The sequence below is a fragment of the Colossoma macropomum genome, unplaced genomic scaffold (genome assembly GCF_904425465.1).
Source record: "Colossoma macropomum unplaced genomic scaffold, Colossoma_macropomum, whole genome shotgun sequence".
Classification (NCBI taxonomy): Eukaryota; Metazoa; Chordata; class Actinopteri; order Characiformes; family Serrasalmidae; genus Colossoma; species Colossoma macropomum.
Window position 1 is genome coordinate 748,789 of NW_023496051.1, and position 27,137 is coordinate 775,925.

Here is a 27,137-nt window from a genome sequence, read left to right on the forward strand (position 1 = left end):
TGGTATTTGTGCCCATTCAGTCAAAAGAGCATTGGTGAGATCAGGCACTGATGTTGGACGAGAGGGCCTGGCTCACAATCTCCGTTCTAGTTAATCCCAAAGGTGTTCAATAGGTTTGGGGTCAGGGCTCTGTGTGGGCCACCCAACCATGACTTTATGGACCTTGCTTTGTGCACTGGGGCAGTTTTTGTCCATATAGTGTATGAAGTGAATACAAGAATTAGGTTGTGTCATGATGTGGATTTTTTTTTTGCCATATCATGGATACCAGAGTGTGTCAATGGAGAGAAGTGGAATTTTTTTTTATATTTTTATATATCGGGAAGGTTTGGACTCGACACTGCACACTTGATAAATCTTCAAATTCTTGGGCATCATTCAGCAAACTAGTTAAACATTCTCTATTACTTCTGGCCTACTTTACCATTCTTTACCATGTAAATGTAGAGTTTGTTGTGGTTGTTTTTTTTTAACAGCCAAATTGGCCCATGGCTATTTTTTTTCTCTCTCTTAGGCTGATTTTTATTAGCCTTTTTTTTTTTCTAATCCAAAGCTCACACTGTGTGGGGTAAATGAAACACAATAGCACATTTCCCATGTTTTTTATTGGCCAAACTTGCAATATAAACAACATTATTTGCTCAGTAATCAGCCAAGCTGGCATTTGAAAATTTTCAGTTGTAAATCAGTTACCTTTTTTTAAATAACATGAATCACACCAAGAGTAAGAGGCACAATGAGTCACGCACAAGTATGCTACAGCATTTTGGTGCAAAAACCTGAGTGCATTCATCTGCCTCACCCTACTTACTTCATAAAACTACAGCAATAAGTAAAACAAAAAAATACGCCATTTGCAGATTTTGTCAAAGTGACAAAACAGTAGCTCTGTCTTTTCTCTGTGCTTTCCAAGACTGCAGGGGCCAAGGGCAATGGAGAGAGGGCACAGCCTTCTTCTGACCAGACCACAGAGGGAAAAGTGCCAGAGAAGCAAGTGAGGACCCCTGGAGAGAAGGACCCCTTCTCCATGCCCTTCAGAAAAGCTGGCAATGTTCGGACCTATTCCAGAAACAAGCTCCGGCTGAGGCTTTCATACAAATCGTCCCAGAGGGCCAAGCCCAGCTCCACAGAGCCTAGTACGTACATGTGCTTTCTTCCTCTTGTGTCTTGCATTCTTTATTCATTCTATATGGAATGCTCAGAGTGTATTCGTCCATCTCTGGGTCAGTAATAGGGCTCTACAATCTGGACACACTTCTAGTGTTGTGGTTATATTGCTACATATTGTGATTGCGATATGCTTTGTAATATATGAAAACAGCAGGAGTGAATCAATAATTAAAGTTAAAATTAATTCAAATTAAAGTGTGCTGCATTATTTTGGCCAGTAGTTTATGTGAAGATTGTCAAAAAAACAATCTGGAGCTGTGATTGGTCAGCACAACAGCATGCAGTTTTATAGCAAACCCAGAATATTATTTTCTCTGGGTCACTACACTGGTGGCTTGTGGTGACGTCACATCAGGGAGACGAATTGCAAAGGTATTGCGATAACGAATAAGAAAACATTAACACTATATGGCCAAAAGTATGTGGACAAACCTCCTAATTATTGAGTTATGATCACACTCATTGCTAACAGGTGTATAAAATTAAGCACATAGTCATTTAATGCATGTAGACCAACATTGGCAGTAGATGTATGAGCTACTCTGTACGAACCGTCTGATTCATGAAACTTTCATACGTTATGAAAGTAACGATAACAGTCATGTAGAAATGAGCAGAGATTTAAGCGCAAATAATGAATCAGCTTTGGTGCGTCATCAAGTGCCAGCATACCCAGCACCTCATTTACATATCATTAACATGAAGCAGGTATTCGGTAGGGAGCCAATAAAACGAAAACATTCAGCAGCTCGTGAGTCAGTGGCTGTGATTGTAGGCGGAGTTTGAGGGTGAGCAGTGAGTGCAGCCAAACGTTACAGCGTTAAAATTATGATGAGTAAATAAATAAAACGTCTAATTAAGGCCGTAGAATGATGTGTAAAATAAAATATTTAAACTCTGTATTATTGCAGTGTATCTCTTTTATTGTGTCATTTGTGGGTGGAGTCAGTCATGTATAATAAAAGTGCAGTGTAATATGTCTGTAAATGTGAATAGTTGCAGCATTGTTTATACCAATGTGCATGTAAAATAAGTACATCCACGTTTCTCTCTCTCTATTCTCTCTCTACCTGTCTCTCTCTATTCTCTCTCTATCTCTCTCTCTCTAACTCTGTATTCTCTTGCTCTTTGTCTTTTTCTCTCTCTGTCTCGCTCTCTCTCTTTTTCTGTTTTCTCTCACTCTTTCTATTTTCTCTCTGTGTCTCTTTCTTTTTTCTTTTCTCTCACTCTTTTTCTGTCTGTTTCCCTCTCTCTATTCTCTCTCTGTTTAACTCTCTGTATTCACTCGCTCTCTCTTTCTCTTTTCTCTTTCTCTCTCTCCCTCTCTCTCTGCCTGTCTCTCTTTTCATATTTTCTCCTGCTATCTCCATGTTCTTTTTCTCTCTTTCTATTGTCTCCCACTGTTTTCTCTCTCTCTCTCTCTCTCTCTCTCTCTCTCTCTCTCTCTCTCTCTCTCTCTCTCTCTCTCTCTCTCTCCCCCCCTATTCTCTCTCTTTAACTGTATTCTCTCTCTCTTTCTGTCTTTCTCTTTTCTCTCTGTCTCGCTCCCTCTGTCACTCTCTCTTTTCCTATTTTCTTGCTCTCTTTCTGTCTCTAGTTTCTTTTTCTCTTTCTCTTTTCTCTCACTCTTTTTCTGTCTCTCTCTATTCTCTCTCTCTCTAACTCTGTATTCTCTTGCTTTTTTGTCTCTCTCTCTGTCTGCCTGTCTCTCTCTTTCTTTTCCTGTTCTCTCTCTCTCACTCTTTCTTTTTTCTTTTTCTCTTTTCCTCTTTTCTCTCACTTTTTTTACTGTCTGTCTCTCTGCATCTGTCTCTATCTCTGTCTCTCTCTGTCTCTCTCTCTCTCTCTCTCTCTCCCTCTCCCTCCCTGTCTCTTCTCATTGAGAAAGCTGTGCTGATTATTTCTGTCTGGAGACGCACGGCTCAGTTCTGCTTCAGCACCTTCCAAATCCCTCTCATTCAAATCCTGTACCCTGTCACTGCTACAGGACAGGAGTGGACATCCTCTGGGCCAGAGAGAGAACAGAAAAGAGGATAAAGAGTGAGGGATGAGGATAGAAATAAAAGAAGGCCAAAAAAGCCCATTAAAGTAACATAAACACATGCACATATGTTTATACCTGCCCTTTGACTGGCTGTGTCCTGTGGCCATTAGGGGGCAGTGTGGTGCTGTAGCTCCGGTGTCCATTGCTGGGCTTTTATTGTGCCATGATGTCTGAAGTGGCCGTGAAGAGCCCGTATCCTACACTTTTCTTGTATTTTATTTTTTCCCTGATCAGTGTGTGACATTTGTGTGAGTTTTTCACCAAAGAGAATCACAGTTCATTTTTCATGCCCATTTTCCAACCTCTTTTGTTGCTGTGCCTTTAAGACTGATATATGTAAATGAGCTCTGTTCTGATTAGCTGTCCTGTATTGGGATTCATTCAAAAAGCAGCCAGAGCTGAAACGCTCCTTATAACTTCAGAGTGAATGGGGGAGCCAAACTGTCGTAGACCGAATAGGTGGAAATACTGTATGTAGTGGTTTTCGTGACATCACAAAAAAGTGAATTCAACATTTCTGCATTCAGTCACGAAGATTTCGAGTCATTCAGAGTTGTCTGATGTCACATGGTTCAATGTAAAAGGGAGCGTTTCACGTCAAACCAGTCTGAATGACTTTGTTTACATTTTAACCGTTTAATTATTCAGAAATTAGGGAAAATTGGTGGAATTCCCCTTTAAAAGAGTACTCTGTCAGCATGTGTTTCTTCATGATCTGTGTCTTTCTTGCAGTTGTGCTCTCCAGTGGTGATGAAGATGAAGGAGCGGATGAGGGACTCAGTGATGGGCTGGGTGGAGCGAGCGCTCAGCTGAATAAAGACCCTCAGGTGAGTGGTTAAAGTATTTCATGGGGGTGCTGCAGCCTATCCAAGCGCTCATTGGGTGGAAGGCAGGAAACACCCTGGACAGGTTGCCAGTCCAACACAGGGCAGACAGACAGACATGCACATTCACACCTTGGGGCAATTTAGTATTTAAACAGTGGAGTAGTTTTTGTATTTGTACATTAAATAGACTTATTAGAGAAAAGTTGTCTGTCTGTTGGTCAGAAGGGCTACGTTCACATTACAAGCTTTGTTGCTCAAATTCGATTTTTTGCTCTCTGACACTGTGGTTCACACTCGTTTAGGTAAGTGATTCAAATCTGTCATTAATGTGATGAACCGGCGTCCTGAAATGACTGGCATGAGCACATCCTACTCAGTAACGTCACGTGAATGAATCACGTGCATCAGCAAACAAACTAATGAGCAGAACGAGCTTCGCTGAGAAGATAATTAACTCTGATCAGCTCTCAGCTTCATTATTAGAGCGAGATGAAGGAGAGAAAGGTGAGATGTGTTGCTTTACAGGCTTTAACTTCTGTTTGGCGCTGCTGCCAGAGTAACACTGAACGATGGTGTGTTCACATGTTAAGGTCGCAGGGCCACGAATGAGATACGTATCCGATCTAGGACCACATATAAAAGATGCTCTGGTCGGATTTGGTTGCTAAGGTGCTGTTAAGCCATTGCTATGCTAGCTCAGATGGTAGCTAATGTGTTGCTAGTAGGGGTGGGCAATATAAAAATACAATTTCATGATACGTAAACACATTTTCATGATACACGATATGCATCACGATATGGTCAGAAAAGCATATTATGTTGTCATTTATCACAAAAATGTCATAATTCCCAGCCCAAGTTGCTAGCAAACTTAATGGTGACACAAGAGGAGTGGCTGCAGAGCTACAGCTCTGTCTGCTGGACAAATGAATGTTCACTGATCATTTAATCAGAATCATCTTTTCACAACTCACTTTTCACAACTCACTAGACCCAACTTGGAACATGGACAAAATGGAACATGATCACAAAGGCCCACTCTTGCTGTCGTAAAATACAGTCGTAGGCTGGAGGTTCGGGAGCCAGTCTTGTGACCGGAATGTCGCCAGTTTGAAGTGCCCTTGAGCAAGTCACCTAACCCTCGGGCACTGTGGATATAGCTGCCCACCCCTCTGGGCAAGTGTGATCACTTCCCTCTAGTGTGTGTGCATTCACTTGTGTGTATGTGGGTGTTTTACTGCACGGATGGGTTAAAATGCAGAGGTAAAATTTCCCTGTTGTGGGATTAATATGAGTAACTTAACTAACTTATGCAAAAGTTTAAACACCGTTGGTAAATATTAGAAAACATTACAGGCAATTTAGCGTCTCCAGTTAGCCTGACTGCATGTCTTTGGTCTGTGTGAGGAAATCTCACGCAGACACCGCAAGAACATGCAAACTGCATATAGAAAGGACCCGGGGCATCGAACCCAGACCTTCTTGCTTTGAGGCGAAAATAAAACATAAAATATAAAATGTCACATTTTATGTCTTATTTTTGCTGTGAAATATGTTAAATTCAGCAAATAAACAGTACTTTGCAGGAGTGTGTTCTCTGAAGAGGACGTTTTAACTTATTTTTACAAAGTTTCATTATGATGTCAACTTAAGGTGACATAAGCTAGTTAGCCATCATTATTAGCATTTATGCTAGCCGACAGATGAAAATAAATACTGTGTTCCAAAGACTGGGCTGCATTTCTCGGCCACTATGTTATAGCAGGCCGTTCCAAAGTGAAGGACCCTTCGTATACAGCCTAGAAATGCAGCCTATGTTCGGAGTGATTTCAAGGATGCATCAGATGTTCCAGGCCTTCGGTTACCTGCAGTTCTCTGTGCACGAACGATGAGAGGGAAAAAACAGCACAACAAAGAGCTTGTTTTAAAATGTAAGTTGTTCACGTTCTTGAATTCGTCTTCGTTACCTTATAAAGTGTAAAATCACTGATTTAATTAAAAAATTCGTCCCTATATCATATTTTATGTAAGTATTTGTATACGTGTAGTTTATTGTACTACATAAGAACATGTCCTCCATTTCAGTAAAGAAAAAAAGAAGGAACAAACACAATGCAACGGGCTCCGTTTTCTCTCACCAGTTCCCTCACGAGTTTTGCGCCGCTCTGGTGACGTCCCCACGCAGCCTCGTTAGGACTGTTCCATTTAAGAGACCAACGTGCTGCTAAAGAGGCGTCTTCATAGGACAGGCCTACAGAGGACCCGCACTACTTCGGCTGCGGCCTAGGCTTTGAAACGCAGCTAAAGGCTTTGCTTGTAAGAATAAACAGTAGCGTTAAACAGCTTCTGGTCGCACTGTAAACAATGGCCTGAAATCATTGCTGTGTTCCTAATGCACCAATAATTCAACTAAACAGCCTCACCTGAATTTCCACTCGGTTAAGTTTAAAAATGTTCAACTTCAGCTGAAAAGCTCCGCTCGTCATGTTCACTTTTAATGAGGTAGCCGATCAAAAAAGAGTAAAACTGAGCTGTAGAGTGAATACGGGCTGTACAGTAGGACAGATTTACTCACATTCGTGATTAAAAATCACACAGGTTTGATTGACTCCACTCTGCTGTAGCTCGGTGATCAGTAACTGTAATGCAGAAATATGATGCTGTGTCTCTGAGCTGGTTATGGTGTTCAGGGCACTTGCTAATGTTGCTAATGTTTACATGGACTGAGTAGGAAAAACTAATAACTAGTAGGTGGACTTTTTCTCCTCCAAAATAAAGCATTGAGTGCAGATCTGTTTAGGGCTGTGTGATGTGGTGTTGAACATAATAATCCAAATGTTTTTAAGTTTTGTGCGACGTGCTTAAGCCATGTCAGACTAGCCTATCCGCTCATGTTAGAGGAACTACCAGACATGCTAACTGCTCTTCTATTAACCGAGCTGAGGCCGAAGGACGATTTTTGAGGGATGCTGAAAATCGGTGACCCTCCATTGCTGCTCTGTCAAATGGAGCAGACAGAAGTTCGATAATGCTGCTATTTACAGCCGGATGTGACAATGCAGTGACCGTGAAAAGGTCCATTATTTAACATCAGTAGCCTGCAAGCTAATAGCAAGCAGTTGTACTCCTAGTGGAATAAAATGAATGAATAAAAAAAGATTAAACTGTTGATCGCAGTTCTGCGTCTCTGAAGCAGATGGGAAATGAACCACTACTAGAGCCGTGAGTTCTGCTGATGTCGGGTTTGGGTCAGTTCTTTGCTCTGCGTTAACATATGCAATCGATAGGCGTTCTAGAGTGCGTTTAGATCGGCATGAATGCAAGAGAGTGCTCCGCTGTTGGAGCGGTTCTGACAGGTAAATGTTATGTTTACGTAGATGTGGGCGACCCCCAGCGTGACCAGTCAAGGCCTTTCATTACAACTCATGAACTCAGTGTCGGTGGGTTGATTAAAATAAGCTGGGTTTGCTGGCCAGCCGCAGTTGGGGGTGCCCATCAAGATTACGGGTGTGGGCGAAATGAGAGGCAGATTTAGGAAAGGGGGATGAGTACAGAAAGAGAGAAGAGGGTGTGATGGTACAGGTACAGGAGGCTACGCAGCGAGCGTGATCAGTAACAGTCGTCTCGTTGGCTGGGCATCTGCAGACGAGTTGTTTTTGTTCAGAGTTTAGAAAAAAGAACATTTTTACCGCGGTCTGTCTGGTCGGCTCGACCGCAAGTCACATTCGTACAGATCAACGCGATAACTCTTAAATGCGTTCGATTAATTGAATTTAAAGCCAAGATGCTTTTGATTAGAGAGGAATACGGTTTGGCTTACTTGGCATGTTCTTAATGGAAGCTTTGGCTGAAGGCACCAAAACCAGTCCGGAGTGTTTAGCATGGTTTTTAGTGCTGGGGATTTAGCACAGAAGGTTCCAGTGGAAGGCTATGACAGGATAATCAGTTCAGACTAAACGATAGCAGTATTTCTCAGTGATACAGTAGGATGTACACTGTCCAGCAAAGGGCTGTCTGGCTTTTTAGATTTTTAGAAAAAAAAAATGCTGAAACCTTTGCAGTTGTTTTTTTTTTACTTAATTTACTAAGTGAATGTGAAAATCAATGTCTGTCTGTCTCTCTGTCTGTTTCTCTTTCTGATTCAGAAGACCAGCCAAAACATAAAAACTGCGGGAGGCCAGAAGGAGGTCACCGAATCTCCATCCATCATGGAACTGGCCTTCTCCACTCTGCACTTCGGCACCACATGCACTTACGCCAATGGACCCATGTTGGTAAGTTCTTTTTGGTTGCTAAGGTTAAGATAAAGGTTAAAACATTAAAATAAGGATTAATAAAGTCTTATTATTTTTCAAAAAATCATTCTTTACTTGATGTTTTGCATTATAAAAAGGATTTACACACAAATAAATGGCTTTTTGGTCCAACATATTTCGCTAAAATTGGCTCAACTTAATCTGCCATCACGTTTCAAACTAATTAAAGTTTGTTGAACTTGATTTATAAGTGTGGGTTTAGCTGATGTTGGGCTATCCCAGGAATTGGCAACTCAAACGTTAAGAAGAGCTATTTTGTCCTTTCAACAAAAATCAAATCACCTTGGGATCCACAACATTTTATGTCAGTTTTACCATCTTGGCTGTAAGTATGTCTCAGTATGTGTTGATGTACGAGTATAGTCTAAAAAATCTAAATGAAAATGCAGACTTACTTTAATCTACTTTAAGCTTTAGCTCAGCTATAGCCGCTTTTCTCACATCTCCGGCAGAAAACTTTTCCTCAAAAGTCGAACAGTTTCTTGTAAAATGTCTCTCAGCGTTCGATTTTTTACGCAGCTGAAGTCGCTTCTCATTCGCCAGCTGCTTGTACAAATTTTCCCGTTCCACCTTAAATGGCACCTGAGGCATCAGAATGTAATTGCCACAAGATTGAAGGTGGAATGGGAAAATTCTAAGGAGAAGCTGACTTTAGCTTCGTGACTTTTTAGTGTTTGTCAGTTTCTCGTTGCAGAATAAACATATCAGGAAACCAGTTGAATGTTTATAAATGCAAAAAAGTCCATTCGTCTCCGAATTATCGATGTCTTAAATTCGTCTTAAATCTTTCCCATTTTGTTAGCTACTAGCTAGGCGAGATTGCTGTCTGTGTTGCTGTGGTGACCAGCAATCTGTGCTGATCCTCAGGGTTAAAGGGTGAATTAGCAGTTCTACATTAACTCCAGCGTTTAAGACCATTTATTGTTAAACTGTGTTGAACGATCAGCAGAGCTTTATTTTACTGCAAAGGAGGATTATTTTATTTTTACCTACAAATCTATTTCTGCTGTGGAGCCGCAACAGGACAGTAAAAGAGCCGCGTGCAGCTCCGGTGCCTCTTGTTGCCGACCCCTGCGCTAACCTATCTCCAGTCCATTTAGAGCTACATTTGGCAATCTGAGAATATGGTAACGGAAACAATAATTAGCCTAGGCAATTGAAATATGGAAAAAATGCACATAGTCTAGAACAAAGACAACAAGTAAACATGGGGAAAGACACCCCCAGTATGCAAATAGACGGAGTCAGTTGCCAATTACATCTCACACAAAATGCAAGAATACGAGAAATCGTCCAAAATGGTCGATGTGGGTTATTATTTTAAGTACACTCATACAAATGATGGTTCTTCAGGAGTTCTTTAATAAAGAAAATGGTTCTATATAAAACCATGAACACTCAAACAACCCTTTGCATGATTAAAGTGTTCTGTATTCATGGTTCTGACTTCACGTGTGTCTCCATGGTACTTGATAAAACACAGTTTATTCTCTCTTATTTGGCTCGATTGACTGATTTAATTTTTGCGATTAATCAAGTTCTTTCCATGCTAATACTTTAAGTACATGTTGAAAATTGGATTATTTTAATGACCCAGTTCTGTATTTTTTGAGTGCAGGTGCTTTTGGTCACTTCCTTCTTGTATCTACACTCATTGTCCATTTAATCAGGTCCGCTGACCATATACGACCACTTTGTAGTTCTGCAGTTACAGACTGTAGTCCATCAATGGTCAGGACTCCCACAGGACCACTACAGAGCAGGTATTATTTAGGTGGTGGATCATTCTCAGCACTGCAGTGACACTGAAATGGTGGTGGTGTGTTAGTGTGTGTTGCGCTGGTGTGGATCAGACACAGCAGTGCTGCTGGAGTTCTCCTATATGGTAAGTGGAGCTGATAAAATGGACAGTGAGTGTAGAAACGACGAGCTGGGCTTAATGAAGTGGTTGATCAGTGTATAGATACTTACATATATGTTCATATGTTCATGTACTGATTTGTTCCATGCAAACCATAGCAAGACATCAGTATTTCCACATAACTGCTGTTATTCAGGTGTTATTCCGACAAGCTTACAAAGAGGCTGGGAAAAAAGGGCTGGAAACTATGATTTTCCGTGATTAGAAACAGGCCTAGTACTTCCGTAATACATATGGGCCATATTGTTATTATTATTATTGTTACTCACATATATGTAATTGACAGTACGCACATCCTGACACGGTGTAAAAACAAGTGAGTGTCTGTATGTCTTTCACACAGAGATGTGCTTCTGATTAAAGTGTGCCCTACATGAATGGGGACATGCTGAGCTAGTTATCACCGCTGTGCCGGTCAGCACTGCCTCCGGAGTTGCCCTGCATTTGTTGTGTTTCATCAAGCCTGCTCTCATTCACACACACCATGAGCCGTCAGTCTGTTCTGTTGTTGCGGATTCTAATGAGACACATGCTGCTCCAGTGTCTTACTTGGCTGCCAAAATGAAGTTGAACAGGTGTTGGTATTGTGTTGGGGAGGGGGGATGTTTGGGGGGGTTGTAGAGAGAGAAACAGATCTCTGTGTGAATCATGCAAAAACACATTGCACATTATGGCCCAATCACATTACACCCCTCGCCCCTGCTACTTACCCCTTAACCCTCTGTTTTGCACGTTCACGTCTAGAGGTAGGGTGTCCCAATTGTTGTTGAGATAGAGGGGTGGGGCGAAGTGTTAGGCCTACATGGCCCTCCAAACTGTTTGGAGTGTGCCTCTGAAAAACCTCAGAGTGTTATGAGAAAAAAAGAAAAAACGGCATGATGGCTGCACAGGAGACCGAAGAAACCCACAAAAAATTATGATAACCATTATATTGTCTTAGTTTAATGTCGTTTCAATGTATTATGGTCGTTTTCTTCATAACAATCATAAAAAATCGCTAATTGCATGCTAATGTCTCGAACAAGAATCTGGCGAATAGCTGACTTCAGCTTTGTATCACCGAAGAATTAGCGGTGGGTGATAATAAATAATTATCATATCCCCCTCTTTGAAAGCATACAATTCCCTAAATGTAACTAAAGCCCAGCAGTGAGGAGCTGAACTTTTCCCTTCTCTGCTATCACTGCAGACTGGCATGGTTGCCTTCAGAGCAGCGCTAGTAGCCTGTTAATGAAGTGATGTTTTTTGTTTTGTTTTTTTTTTTATTTGAGGGTTGTCCCATTTCGTTGGGGAAGATTTTAACCACTACCCCTTGTAACTCAGTTCCAAGGTTAGGGTGACACTTGAAAACAAGGGGTAGGGGTGAAAAGAAGAAATGGGATTGGGCCTAAAAGTCCTGTATTATATAGAAGACCCTGTCTGTAATGATGATAATGTTCTGTGTGTGCGTGTATATATCATCGCTGTCGTATGTATATATTATCGCCTATATAATAAATTGTTTTATCCTTTATATTAAACTCTGTAAATAAATAAGCTCCCTGGACAAAGAATGTTTAGGTGGTGACAAATTATCTCGGGGAGCTTCGATACACCTGAAGCGTATGCTTCGATACACCTGCAAATTCAGATACTTCCTTCACACTGTAGCCTTTGGCTGCCCAAATGCAGCCTTTTGTCCACTCTTTTGTCCATCATTAACATCTGCTTTGCAACCCATTTTCCACAACAAGACGTTCACTGCACTGGACCCCCTAATTTTTTGTACGGGAAGCTTAGAAACGGTGCACTGATCACAATTGACATACAAAAAAAATCACTATTTATTGTGTTATTTATTGTGTTACCTGTATTTATTCTAATATTAGTGCTTTGGCCAAATAATAAAGTATATAAATAATAAGTAATGGGGAAAAAAACTCTTAATTAAAGTAATAAATAGTAAAAAATCATTACATATATGAATTGTGTTCTACATGTAAATATATATACATGTATGTGTCGATATAGAATTAAGAATTTCCTAAAGCCTGAATCTAATACTGATCTTCACCTCCATAACCAAAAGAAATTAGTTTCTGTTTTCTCTTTTGAAAAAAAACAGGACAAACAGATACGAGTACCAAACAACATGTACGAAAACAAACACGGACAACTGGCCTGTTGATCTGTTCTGTTTTTGTGTAATCTGATATAGGCTGTCTGTTTGCAGCGACTTTCATTTTAATCCTGATGTTAATCATGAAAAAAAGTTGAACAGGCATTTTAATGGAGAGAGAAAGATGGAGGAAAAAATTAACAAGAGAAAACATTTGCAAACAGTGTGGAGGAGGGAAAAAAAAAGAAAAACATTCATGGTGTTACTCCAGTGGTGCCGTGCCAAAACGTCTTGAGCAGTTAATCCCGAGTGTTGGAAATTTGAATGTTCCATGCATATCAGAACCAAAACACTGATCAAACCAAGCCAGAACACCAAAACACATCGCAACTAATCATCCTCATGTGTCTATAAATGCTTCAGAAGACCAAAACAATGTGAACTTGTGTGGGTTTTTTTATGTTAACTTTAACAAGCAATTAAGAGCTGTTGCGAGTACAGGCCAACGTCCAGTGTTTGATAGGCCCTGTTAGCATGTGTTAAAGAGGAGTGTTGTGTAATGACAGCTCAGTAGGTCAGTGTGTCACTTTTTAGTGCAGAATATAAGCACATCTAACTTTCTAACCCTTCGAATTTACTTCACAAACAGGCTAACGCTTGGAAGCCTTCGTAGTTTCTATAGCTAACGTCTCGCCACACAAAACACTGTGGTTACTGGCCCTCGCTTCGGTCCTCTCTGCAAGAATAACCATGCTTAATATTGTTAGTGTCATATTTTCTTTTGCCGAGAAAGGCTACCGAACTGCTGTATGTGGTTTCTTTAAAAGGCTAATTGAATTTTGAATGTAGGCTTACGTGTTACTGTTTAGTGCTAGGCTTTCAATGACAGGCAGTGTAAGCAGGAAATTATGCCTATCAAAATAAATGCGCAGCATCAAAAGTTCTGTAAACCTATATCACTAAAATATGTTTGGCTTTACACAGTTTTCCCCAAATGTAGTGAATCAGAGAAGAAGTATTTGATGTCTGAGGTTGGCCCCTTTAGTTTGGCACTGGAGCTAAGAGGCTAATGTGGTTAACAAGTAATGGAAGCCTAGATGCCGTGTTGGGTCCAGCCAGCCATTTTGGGGCGGTCAGCATCGCTGCTGGACTGCATTCAGTACCATTACAGAGCGGCAGTTTAAGAAAGATACTGTCCAAAATTATACTATTTCAAGAATATTGCTCTCCCCCTATTGATTTTCCCCTTCCACCTTAAATGGTGCAGCTTAAGGCACCAGAAAGTGACGGCTGCACCATTTAAGGTGGAACAGGAAAACTCGAACAAGAAGCTGGTGAATAGCAAGCCAACTTTAGCTTCGTCCTTCTTACTGTGTTTTGGGGGTTTATTTTATTGCTATGTGGATTAAGATTAGAAGTGATTCACACATTACACCCATCATCTTAGCGTCTCAAATAGGACAAATTCGCATTACGTCACAACAGCAAAGAATTTACTTCCACGTGGATAACGATGGGTAACTGCTATGTTAACACTGAAAAATGGTGCAGGTGCAGTGTGAAAAAAAAAAAACACATGAATTCCAACTTGAGCATTCTCATTAGGATCGCATGACCACGAATTGTATACATATCCCATCTAGGACCACGTATGAAAGTGGCTCGTATCTGATTTGAAAACATCAGATTTGTGTGTCCACACTGCTCCGAAAACATCAGGTTGTTGTCACATTAATGCAAAAAATGGGATCTTCTCAGATCAATAACTTGGTGACTTATGTGGTTAATTTTTGTCATATAATCCAGAATATTTACCACCCATACATTTCACTGCAGGCTCTACGAGGTGTTTTTCCACTGCACATTCAAAAACAAGAACTGAGCCAAACCGTTTGTAAAAATCTTTTTTTGATAACCACTCTTTTTGATAAGTTTGTCGCTCTAAAACATCTAGTTTGACTAATTAGCCATGTTGCTTGCCAGTTAGCTTACCTTTTTGGCTGATATGAAACGATACACTGCACTGTTCTGCACATTCACACAAATGTCTACACACAGAATCTTGTGTGGAATCAAACAAAGCTTCAGTTTTTCTCTGTCAAGTAAGAAAATATGAGCGAAAACACTCATTCTGTGGCTGCTAGCAGAAATACTAATAGCGTTAGCATATTAACCAGCATATGTCACCTCTAATATGTCACCAGCACATGCCAACCTCTAAAACGTAGTATATCTGAAAATAGCAGTCAGCACGTCATCATACCATCCTAGTTTACATTCTGGTTCTCTTACTGTTGATATAATAGGTCTAGTGCTTGGCAACTTCAAACGGAAGAGTAAAGCATTCACCAAATTGTTAGCATCAGCTGCAAGTGTTACCAAAGTGTCTGGACACCTCTCAGTGGAGTTAATACCGCTTATTGTATCACTACCTGCTTTTGAAAGCTGGAACAAGGGGAAAGTTGCTTATTTGTTCCTTTGTCAACACTTTTTAAAATAAAAAAATAGAATCATAAGTCTGGAATAAACACAATGGAATATGGTTGCTTGAAACAGTTGGCAAGCATGTAGTTTGCATAGCAAGCAAACACAGTAGCTAATTTAGCTTCAGTTGTCCGCTAGTTGAAGGTTTAGCAAGTAACAGATCACATTCCTTTTAAAACATACAAACTTGCTGCTGTGCTAGCTAGCATACCTGCTGTACAAACTAGAGTGGCCAAGTTGTTTTTGAGCTCTTTTCATTAAACACCAAATTTACTGTGTGTAGCGCCTGAGTTTAGAAGGTTGTTCTGTGATGAATGGCTCGTTTTTTTTCTGAGGCTAATTCAAACCTGGCAGAGGCTTTTCGTTGGAGTTTTGTATGATGCAGTGCCCACAGCTAATGAAGAGACGTCGCTAAAATTAGTGGTAACACTTGAACCCTGCTACATTAACTAAACCATGCCATTGACGTGGCATGACAGATTATGTTCAGTAGTGTAACAGTGTCATGTTACCATTATTGGTAATTGTCATCTTGAAAGCTATCAAGAGGTCTCACAGCAACAATTAGCATGTGACATAAGCTGTTATGACTAACGTGGCATGTTTATTTCAATTTTTATATTGGAGGGTTCAAGTCAAGTATTACTAAGACTTGACTCAGACTCACGATCTCTGCTATTATCTATAAAAATAGACTAAAGTATGGGCTTCAGGATACCATTTTTAGCTAATGCATTTGTCCATGTTTTTTTAGGTATCACTGTGTGCAATACAGTGTCAGAAACTACCCCAGTCTTCTTAAGCTTAACAGTTCCACACTAATGATTTAGGCATGAAGGTAGCATGATGCTACTTGGTGGAGTTTAAGCTATCATTATGTGTTAGTTACACTGCAAGGCCAAAAGACACCCCTCCTTTTTATTGAGTTCAAGTGATCCAGCCATACTCATTGCTTACAGGTGTAAAAAATCAAGCACATAGCCATGCAATTCCTTAGACAAACACTGGCAGTAGATTGACTCGTACTGAAGAGCTCAAAACTGCCTCTGGAAGCAACATCAGAGCTTGAGTGTCCATGACTGAGCAGCCACACACAAGCCAAAGATCCCTATGCGCAACGCCAGGCGTCAGCTGGAGTGGTGTAAAGCACCGCCACTGGACTCTGAAGCAGTGGAAACATGTTCTGTAGTGGTCAATCATAATTCACTATCTGGCAGTCTGATGAATTAATCTGGGTTTGACAAATGCCAGAAGAACCCTGCCTACTGGGATGCATAGTGCAACAGTAAAGTGTGGTGGAGGAGGGATAATGAGCTGAGGCTGTTCAGGGTTTGGGCCCCTTTGTTCCAGTGAAGGGTGATATTAATGCTACAGCATACAAAGACATTTTGGACAATTATATCCTTCCAACTTTGTGGCCTCAGTTTGGTGAAGATCCTGTCCTGTTTCAGCATGACTGAGCCCATGTGCACAAAGCCAGCTCCATAAAAACATGGATTGATGAGTTTGGTGTGGGGGAACTCCAGTGGCCTGCACAGAGCCCTGACCTCAACCCAACTGAACACCTTTGGGATGAATTGGAATAGCAATTCAGAGCCAGGCCTTTTTATCCAACATCAGTGCCTGACCTCACAAATGCTCTTTTGACTGAATGGGCGCACAGACACACCCTAAAATTTTGTGGAAAGCCTTTTCGGAAGAGTGGAAGCTGTTATGGCTGCAAAGGCGGGGAACTCCATTTTAATGCTGATGGTTTTGGAGTGGGGTGTCCAACAAGCTCATATAGGTGTGATGGTCAGGTATCCGCATATAGCGGCATTAGCCTCGTAGTAGGTTAATTTAAATGAGATTTTTGTGTAAACTATCGCTTTAAGGCTTAAAAAAGAGGGTCAGAGCGTTCTGTCAGTGTTTGTTGCCAGACAAACCTATAAACCCACTCTCAGTCTGTAAAAGCTCATTTCATAGCAGGGCCGCCTTCTAATTTAGACTGCTATTTACTGCCTTCCTCACTCAATCACTCTTACTACGTCCTGTACTGAGCTTTTCCTGCAGTAACATGGTGATGACGATGATGTTTTCCCTTTCTGTCTCCTCTTTTGCAGATCACAGACGAGAGCATCTCCATACCGCTGAAAGGTGAGCATGCTGGAGAGAGCGAGGCAGGGAGGAGGCTGTGTACCTTGGTGCAGAGAAGAGATTTATTGTTTAAAGGGAGAAAAAGCTGTGGAGGTTTCAGTTCAGATGGTTTCAATGTTCAGTGTTTACGGCACCATGGTGTTCTCCTTTTGGAGGCACGCTCCAGGGTTACAGAGTCGGAATGTTTCGGAACATGCTTCGGGAATAGTTGTGTCATTAGGGGGAAAAGAGACATAAGAACTAAATACATCACTAGGATATCACAAGATGTTAATTATCATCACTGCTGCCATCGTCCTGACCAGTCACAGATGTCCTTCGGACGTTTTAATGAATCCATGCTTTCACACGATCCATAAAAGATAATTGTTTGCAAAAGTGTATGCGCCCCTGGCCAAATGACATGTTTTCATGGTTTTCTTAGTCAAAATAAGTACACATAAATAAGTACAGCACGTTTTAATGCACAATTACTGAATGTTTGCTGAATTTAACATGTTGGAGAAAACAAAAAATACTCAGCGTGGCCTGTGCAAAAGTTCTGGCACATATTATGTTTTATTTTTTCCAATATATTACATGTTATATATATAATCCACCAATAAATACAAATTGTGCACTAAAAAAAAAGCTGAAAAAGGCATATTTAAGGTGTTGAAGCTGCATTATGCAAGAATTGGTCTTGGGCTCCCCCTATAGTTGTGGAGTGTATTCGATTTTTACACTACTGTCGTAAATACAGATCACACTTTGAGCCCCGCCTCCTGGACAGCTGTGCACGTGCATTTGTTGATGAGCTGTGGGATACAGAATTCGACTCCTTTTGGCGTGCATATGCATCACGCAGGCATATGGATGCTACAGATGTTTCTATGTGTAGACAACTGAAAATAACTGAAAATAATCTATGGCATCTACATGCCTGTGTGATGCGCATGCACGCGAAGAGGAGTCGGATTTTTCCAGGGAGTCGGAATTCAGAAAGATAAGGTTACAGCCTATGTCGCGATCTTTCATAAATAACATTGGCTGGGATGAACACTTTGCTGTCGGGTTTTTGTTGTTTTCCTTTAGCCGTGAGACTGTTTTGCATCCTTTAATGGAGTGCTATGTGGAAAGAAATAGGAGGACTGGTATAAGGGCTGTGCAAGCAGTCAAAGAAACTCACAAACTTTTTTAGGGAGGATTTCAACCACTACACTTTGTAATAAAGTTCTAAGGGGCATTCCCATTGAACGCGTGCTCCAGGGTTATGGAGTTGGAAGGGATGAGCTGCTTCTTATAGCTAGCTGGAAAGCCGTAGTTGTTGGTGGGTGCCATGGTGCTGTAAAGCGTTACGCAGTTCTCGTAAAATGCCTTGTGCCCGCTCCTCTAAAGTTACATAGCGCTATAGCAGGCGTCCCGGGCCTGGAGGGGCAATGATAGAGACAACATTCTCACTATTATAAGTCAAGATACCATCAAAATGATTTTTAAGCTGTTTATAAGGTAAAGTTGTTACATAATGTTGCTGTAAGTATGTTTCCTGTACAGGATTCACTTAGAAAATCAACAAAACGTCATTTTGACAGAGGGCGTTCAAACTTTTTCATATAACTGCACATCATAATGCAGGCCAGTCGTCAACCACATCAAATCGAGGGTTCACCCATCACTCGTTCTCTCTCTCTCTCTCTCTCTCTCTCTCTCTCTCTCTCTCTCTCTCTCTGTGTCTTATGTTAAGAAGGCTCAGCTTAAATCTCTATTTATGTCTGTGACACCGAGGTGAAGCGGAGGGCTTATTTGCATGTCTGCAGTGCTCGTGCTCGGACGGGCGTGTACATGTCTGTATGTGAGAGAGAGGGAGAGAGAGAGATTAGTGGTGTGTTCTGAGGTTTCAGTGGTTATTAAGTCAAAGCTTCTCAGGCATTTTTATTTACAAAAAAGTGGAAAAGGGAAAACTGATTTGTTTACTCGCAATAGTAAACAAGCTATTTAGCTGTAATCACGATAATTATAGGACATCAATTTAATGTCATGGCACAATGCACTGTGCGTGCCTAATGATTCAATCATTTCTCTTTTTTCTTTTTCTATTTCACTCTTTCATTCTCTTTCTCAGTGTTTTGTTGATTTGTTGTGAAAAACTCCAGCAGCACTGCTGTGTCTGATCCACTCGCACCAGTACAACACACACTAACACACCACCGCCACGTCAGCGTTACTGCAGTGCTGAGAATGATCCACCACCCAAATAGTACCTGCTCTGTGAGGGTCCATGGGGGTCCTGACCACTGAAGAACAGGGTAAAAGGGGGCTAACAAAGTATCAGAGAAACAGATGGACTACAGTCTGTAACTGTAGAACTACAAAGTGCACCTATATAGTAAGTGGAGCTGATAAAATGGACAATGAGCGTAGAAACAAGGGTCATAATGTTATGCCTGATCGGTGTGTATATATATATATACATACACACATATATGTATATGTGGTGGTGGTAGTGTTAGTGTGTGTTGCACTGGTGTGAGTGGATCAGATGCAGCAGTGCTGCTGGAGTTTTCAAACACGGTGTCCAATCACTGTCCACTCTATTAGACACTCCTACCTTGTTAGTCCACCTTTTAGATGTAAAGTCAGAGACGATAGCTCATCTGCTGCTGCACAGTTTGTGTTGGTCATCCACTAGTCCTTCATCAGTGGTCACAAGATGTTTTTGGTTCATGGACTATTCTCAGTCCACCTGTGACTTTGAGGTGACTTAGCCAGTGGGCCCCACAAAAACAGTGCTACATGCAGAGGTGGGTAGAGTACCCTAAATTAATACTCAAGTGAAGGTACTGATATTTGTGTAAAATAATGACACAAGTAAATGTAAAGGTGCCTTCATATCAAGCAGCTTGAGTAAATGTACAAAAGTATCACTTCAAAAATCTACTTAAGACAGGGTAACTTACAGAACCGCAGTGGAACTGCAGAGTAAGTCCAGCATCTATCAGCATAGGAACCGAAGTTTGTATGGCTCTGTTTTTCCAATTTTTGCATTATTTTGGTCTGAAATAAAACGCTAAAGCTTCTGACATGCCACCAATCACAAGACAGTGAAGAATGAAATTAGAGCCAAAAAAGAAATTAGGAGCAAAGGCCCAATCCCATTTCTTATTTTTACCCCATCCCTTTTTTTTCGAGTGTTACCTTGCCCCTTGGAACTGAGTTGCAGGGGTAGCGGTTGGAATCTTGCCCTACAAAATGGGACCCTCAAATACAAAAGAACATCACTTCATTAACAGCTACTAGCGCTGCTCTGTAGGCGACCCTGCCAGTCTGCAGTGACAGCAGAGGAGGGTAAAGTTCAGCTCCTCACTGCTGGGCTTTAGTTACATTCAAGGAATCATATGCCTTCAAAGAGGGGGATGCAATTATTATCGCCCACCCCTAATTCTTCAGTGATATGAAGCTGAAGTCAGCTATTTGTCAGCTTCTTGTTCAGATTTTCCCGTTCCACCTTAAATGGTGCAGCAGTTACATTCTGGCACTGCTGGACCATTTAAGGTGGAACGGGATATTTAGCTAGCTAGCTAACGAGACATCAGCATAATATCAGAGATTTTTGATGCTTTTTATGAAGAAATCTAACAGTATACACGGTTGCAGCAGTCTCTCGAGCAGGTACTAGAACTGTGGTTCAGTTGGTTCATGTTTGGGTCAGTTCTTGTTTTTGAATGTGTAATTCTTCGACTTGTTTACCCAAAATACTGGAAAAACATAACCTTTCTGTAAACTCCTCTTAAGAATCAGATAAGAAGATAAGTTCACAGAAACTTTCCGTTGTACTAATTCTGAGACTTATTTAGCCAATACACTGGAAAAATGGAAAGTTTCTGTAAACGTATCTTTTTAAGATAAGTTCTGTTTTTTCCAGTATCTTGGCTAAATATGTCAGGACACTGGATACTAAATAAGCAAAGATATTGGAAAGATAGGAAGTTTCTGTAAACATATCCTAAGATAAGGTTACCATAGTTAGCCAAGATACTGGAAAAACAGAAAACTTTCCGTTTTTCCGGTATCATGGCTAAATAACTCTCAAAATTAGTTCAAAATCCTGTATCAGTGCAGAGCTATCTGCATAATCCACCTGAAAGAAAGTTCTTTGCAGTTGTGACAACGTTAGTTTGTCCTATAGGTCTTTTTAAATAGCAATGGCTCTTTTTAAATCATAATTATTTCCAAAGGGAAAAAAATGCAAGGCCAATAGATCGTAATCAGACAGTACTCAAGGTTTCAGTATTGGAAATCATGTGATTGTGCCATATCTAATGTTTTAACTTTCTCTCTTTCTCAGCAGCAGATGGTGATGATGGCATCATGGTTGCCGTGGTACCCTCTGAACTCTGCGGTTACGGCGTGTGGGACGGAGCTTTAGCGGGCGATGGAACTCTGCTTTCTGTCTCTCAGCAGCCTTCACCCTCCCTTCTCTTCCTCAGCCTGTCAGACGCCCAGACCAGACTGCTGCACACCGAGCTCTCAGCACTACGCACCACACACACACACCGTGAGTCTCACTCACACACACACACACACACACACACACACACACACACACTCCTCAGACCAGACCAGCTGTCTAATGGGGGCAGTTTTGGTGTCTACCAGGTCTTCCAGGTGGTTGTTAGGAGCCCCATTTTCTCTGTAGCTCTTAATCATTTTTTAAACTCCAGTTTTGGACACTTGTTTTCACTTATTATATTATGCATGTGGATTATTTCATATCTGATCTCCTCAGATTTATTTCCTGAAAATTATTAAATTATAATCAATAGCAGTTTTGACTGGAAATTACATAATTGAAGGTGGTCTCTGATTTGCTTAGTACTGCATATCACACATACATGTAAACGCTGTCCTCTCTGTAGGTCAGCCTTGTCCGTTTGTGTTGATGACTTTGGTCGGTCAGTTGGGTGAGCAGCAGTCGGCTTTGTTGGCGTCTCTGATGGACATGATCGGTGTGCGTTACGGCCGGCCGTTTCTGAGAGATCCTCTGTCCTGGGCCGAGGGGCTGAACCAGCTCCACAGTCACTCTCGGGGGGGTCAGCTTCTCACCCTGCTGGGTCAGGGAGACGGTATGGATGGCCAGCACACTGAGGAAGAGAAGACCAAAGAGGTAATGTATCTCTCTTTGTCTCTGTCTCTCTCTCTCTCTCTCTCTCTCTCTCTCTCTCTCTTTTGCTTCTGTTTTCTTTCTTTCTCTGTCTGTCTGTCTTTCTACCTGTCTCTTCCTTCTCTTTCTCTCTCTTTTCCTCTCCCTCTCTCTTCCTTCTTTCTCTCTCTATCTCCTTGTCTGCCTTTCTTATTCTTTTTCTCCCTCTTGCTCTCTGTTGTTCTGTCTTTCTATCTTTTCTTTCTTTATCTCCCCTCTCTCTTTCTCTCTTTCCCTTTCTTTCACTCTCTTCCTCCCTCTTTTTTCTCCTTCTTTCTCTCTTATTTTCTCATATTTCTCCATTTCTTCCCTCCTCTCTCTCTGTTTTGTCTTTTTCTTTCTTTCTTTCTTTCTTTTTTCTTTCTTTCACTGCCTTTTCCTCTGTTCTTTCTCTCTTTCTTCCTCTGCCTTTCTCTTGTCTCTCTTCCTCCTTTTTCTGTCAACCTCTGTCTCTGTTGTTCTCTCTTTCTTTCTTCCTTCCTTTCTATCTCTTTCTCTTTTCCTTTGTCTTTCTTCCTCTCCCTCTTTCTTTTTCTGCCTCTCTGTCTTCCTCTTTCTTTCACTCTTTCTCCTTTCCTTCTCTGCCTTGTTCTTTTTCTCTCTCTTTGTCTTTCTCCCTCTTTCTCTCTTTCTGCAGGTATCCCTCTATCTTTATCTCCACTCTTATCTCTCCACCCCCCCACCTCTCTTCCTCATTTACAAAGGTTTCTTTTCTGACCCAAATGTTTTGCAGTGAGCTAATGCGGCTAACAGATAATGGAAGTTTATACCCCACCAATTAGCCTCATACCAAGTCAGACGTGACTTGGCTAATTGACGGTATTTGTTGTGAGGAGCCAAAACTGTATAAATGAGATTTCCCACTAAAGTGTTCCTCTCAGATTTAACCGGTTCTGCTCCAGTCCAGTCATCTGGTCCAGCACTTTTGTTCCAGCTGATCAGTAACACCCGCTGGCTTTGGCTGCTGAGAGTCGGCACCTAATCAGTTCAAACGGCTCTTGGCTTCTCTCCCATGCCATCTCAGGGAGTTTCTGCTGGCCCCCTCAGCGAGCTTGTTAGGGGTCTTGGCCGCAATATGTCCATTGTAAAAGGGTTTATTCACACATAATGGAACTGAGTTGAGGGAGATTCGGGTTTCCCTCAGGCCCTATCTGTTTTTGGGCTGAGGTGTGATTCCCTGCTGTAATGTAACTTAGCCCCGCCCGTCTCTTTGTCTCTGTCTCTCTCTCTGTCTCTCTCTCTGTCTCTCTCTCTCTCTCTCTCTCTCTCTGAGTTTGTGGACACAGTATGCTGGTGTAAGGACGAGTTCGAGAGGGTACTTCATGTCTCTTAGTCTTTTTCTGTTGTTTTTTTCCTCTTAATTGTTCCACTTGGCAGTGGGGAAAGTAGGCCATCACTCATTCAATTTCATTCTGTTTCTCTTGCCGCTTTTTATTTCTTTCCTTCTTTCTTTCTTCTTTCCATTCGCTCCTTACGTTTTGGCTGACATGGTTCAAGAATGATGGAGACCAACTATGAAGCTCAGTCTCTCTCTCTCTCTCTCTCTCTTTCTCTCTCACTCTCTCACTTTCTCTCTCTATCTCATAAGCTCTCTTCCTCTTTCCCTCCTTTGCTGTCTTTCCTGCTTGCTTGCTGTCTGTCTCCCTCTTTTTAGCTCTCTGTCTCACTCTCTTTCACTTGTTTTCCTCTTTTCCTTCACTCTCTATTTACCACTCTCCCCTTTTTCTGTCTTTTTCATTCTCTCTTTTTGCTTCCCCTCCCTCTTTCCTTCTGTCCATTTTCTCCTCGTTCTCTCTCTCTTCTTTCTCTCTTTCTCTCTCTCATACCTGCTTTCCTGCTGTCTATCTTGTCTTCTCTTTAGTTGTCTCTCTCTCTCATTGTCTCTCTCTTTTTCCAGCTCTCTCTTTACCCTCCTCCCTTTTTTGTTTTTTTCTTTCTTTTTCCCTCCCTTTCTCTTTCACCCTCTTTCTCTCTATTTTTCTGTCTCCCCCCTTCTTTCTCCTGTTCTCTCATTCCTGCTTTCTTGCTGTCTCTTTCCTTCTCTTTAATTGTCTCTCTTTCCTTCTCTTTAGTTGTCTCCCTTTCATTTGCTCTCTCTCTCTCTCTCTCTCTCTCTCTCTCTCTCTCTCTCTCTCTCTCTCTCCCTCTCTCCTCTGTTTTTATCCCCCCCAGTAATTTCTTTTTTCCACATTTCCAAGCTGAGGGCCAATATTTGCTAAATGGCTCTAATCCTTCTCTTATCACCCCCCATCTGACCTGCATGTTCAGCCAAGAGATGGATGACGAAGATAAATGTTCTGATGGATCTCTGCTTGATTACAGGGCAGTCCAGCTGGGATCAGACCCAGCAGAGCAGAGGGGGCTACAAAGGCCACCGACGCAATGGCCACAAGACACACCTCACTGCGCAGCCACACAAAGCAGCAGAGCCAGCCCCGCAGGTACACACGAGCACATGTTTTATACTCTCACACACACACACACACATACGTGAAATAAGTGTAATGTGCTTTGACCTCCTTCCCCCAGCAACAATACGGGCCAACACAAAAAAGAAAGATGGTGTTTAAGCAAACAGGCAGTTTTAAAGACCTTCCTCCTGGATACATTTAAAGAGGTTTAACAGTTATCTGTAGCCAGTGCAGCCTATTATTATATATAAAACAATTAGTTTTTATTTTAAATTATTTTTTGAACAGTTCAAATATTCACACAATGTTATATATGTAATATATGTAATATGGTACAATGTTAAGTAAAAATGAAATTAAAACACAAATTGTCCACAGAGTTGTAGAGGTTTTTCCGGGTTTGGCACCAGTGTATTGATATTATATAAGAATGTACATATATATATATATATATGTATGTGTGTATATAGGTATGTGTATATATATATATATATATATATATATATATATATATATATACATTCTTATATTTTGACCCTTCAAAACATTTGCCATTCCACTTTAAATGGTGCAGCAGTTTCATCCTGCAACATTCTGTAGCATTAACCCTTGTGTAGAGGTCTGTGGGACCCATTTTCAGTGTTTACCAAAAGAAAAAATTATGTTATTTATTAATATTTCAACCTCAGATTTCTTGGCCTTTGCTCAGTTTCTGTGAAGAACATATAAAATAACGTATTTTCAGTGTCTTCACACTGTTCACCCCCTACACATTTATATTACATGTGGTGTTGGGGTAAACTCGCTGTTCTCCTCCTACATGGCCTGCTGTTAGTGTTTGTGTGCGTGTGTGTGTGTGTGTGTGTGTGTGTGTGTGTGTGTGTGTATTTGTTTGCATATGTGTGTGTGTGCCTGTGTTTGTGTGTGTGTGTGAAGGTGGACAGCCTGCTGACTGGCTACAGCTGCTAAAGGAGAACCCTACGTTGGCCACTTGTGATATTTTTACATCTGGTATTTTTACATAAATTGTTATGGCTGTTTTAAAAAAAAATAATGTGGTAGGTCCACCAGACCACTGAGTAACAAACACATCAACACCACACAAGGGTTAAAGGTAGAACAGCAAATTGGAATAAGAGGTGAACTTCAGCCTGCTTGGGTGCTCCTGCTACAAGTGGATCAGAGACAGCAGTGCTGCTGGAGTTTTTGTACAGTGTCCACTCACTGTCCACTCTATTAGACACTCCTACCTTGTTGATCCGCCTTGTAGATGTAAAGTCAGAGACGACAGCTCATCTGCTGCTGCACAGTTTGTGTTGGTCATCCTCTAGTCCTTCATCGGTGGTCACAGGACGCTGCTGGCTGGATATTTTTGGTTCTCAGTCCAGCAGCAACACTGAGGTATTTACAAATTCCAGCAGCACTGCTGTGTCTGATCCACTCGCACCAGCACAACACACACCAACACACCACCACCACTGCAGTGCTAAAAATGATCCACCACCCAAATAATGCCTGCTCTCTGGTGGTCCTGTGGGGCTCCTGACCTGTAAAACAGGGTAACAAAGTATGCAGAGAAACAGATGGACTACATTCTGTAATTGCAGAACTACAAAATGCTCCTAGATGGTCAGTGGAGCTGATAGAATGGACAGTGAGTGTAGAAACAAAGCTGATTGTGGCTGAACGGTGTCATACATGCATACAGTTGCACTGAATGGGTCCACAATTCTTGCCAAATAAACCCAAGGAGCATCAGCTGTTTTACAGTAAGAGTTCTGGTCTAGTCTCAGTTTCATTTCATTTTCTAATAACGATAATTATATAAATAGGATATGATCCTTGACCAGCTTTCCTGGTATTGACCTGAATTTGGCTTCTTTAAAACACTGTGTGATGACTGTGATTACTGGTAAGCTGACTCGACTCTTTCGTGCTTTGGTTGGAGCTAAATATCTGGCTCGTGTTGAGAAAGTTTCCATGTCGCTGCTCCAGAACTTTCCATAAAGCTTTTGAAGTTTGGACTTGACTTGTAAACCAATACGGGTGTCACTGAATATTGGAGGGGAATTTTGTTGTCAGAGGAGCCGTCTGTGGTGCTTCGAATAGGGCTGCCGTGTATATTCGCTTGTGGTTATTGTGATACGTATCGCAGATATATCATCTGCGCAGGTATTATGTGCTACTCACATGATGTAGTGATATTTTTAGCTGTACATTTGATTGATAGTGAGCATTGTATCCTTGATATCTAGCATTTGCTTGCATTTTATCCGTGATATTATGCTTGTTAAATTGCATTGTTCAAGTTGCCAAGTGGTTGTGGAATTTTAATTAATTCTGTGCTCTTTACTGAGGTATCCAGGGGCTTGGCAGTTAACTGTAGTAGTCCTTTAAATGTCCTCTGTGCTTCAGAATGTTTTGAAAGCCATAAAAATGAAAGAAATAGCAATTCCTGGAAATATGTTCTCAGTCTAATTATTTACAACATTGTAAGAGTCCCTTTGGTTTCATTTTAAAAGAAGAAAGTGGATCAAAATGCAATCAAAAC

General features: G+C 41.2%; 1 protein-coding gene across 2 annotated transcripts in view; it reads left to right on the forward strand.

Moving 5' to 3' along the window:
* senp7b (SUMO specific peptidase 7b) overlaps positions 1-27,137 on the forward strand; it is a 59,314-nt gene that overhangs the window by 10,903 nt on the left and 21,274 nt on the right. The window contains exons 7-13 of one of the 2 annotated variants that reach the window (XM_036565146.1): positions 914-1,136; positions 3,947-4,041; positions 8,187-8,315; positions 16,963-16,996; positions 21,321-21,530; positions 21,892-22,139; positions 24,498-24,616. In XM_036565146.1, the coding sequence (XP_036421039.1) occupies positions 914-1,136; positions 3,947-4,041; positions 8,187-8,315; positions 16,963-16,996; positions 21,321-21,530; positions 21,892-22,139; positions 24,498-24,616 (1,058 nt within the window). The remainder of the gene's footprint in view (positions 1-913; positions 1,137-3,946; positions 4,042-8,186; positions 8,316-16,962; positions 16,997-21,320; positions 21,531-21,891; positions 22,140-24,497; positions 24,617-27,137) is intronic. The other variant, XM_036565147.1, reaches the window with a different exon arrangement.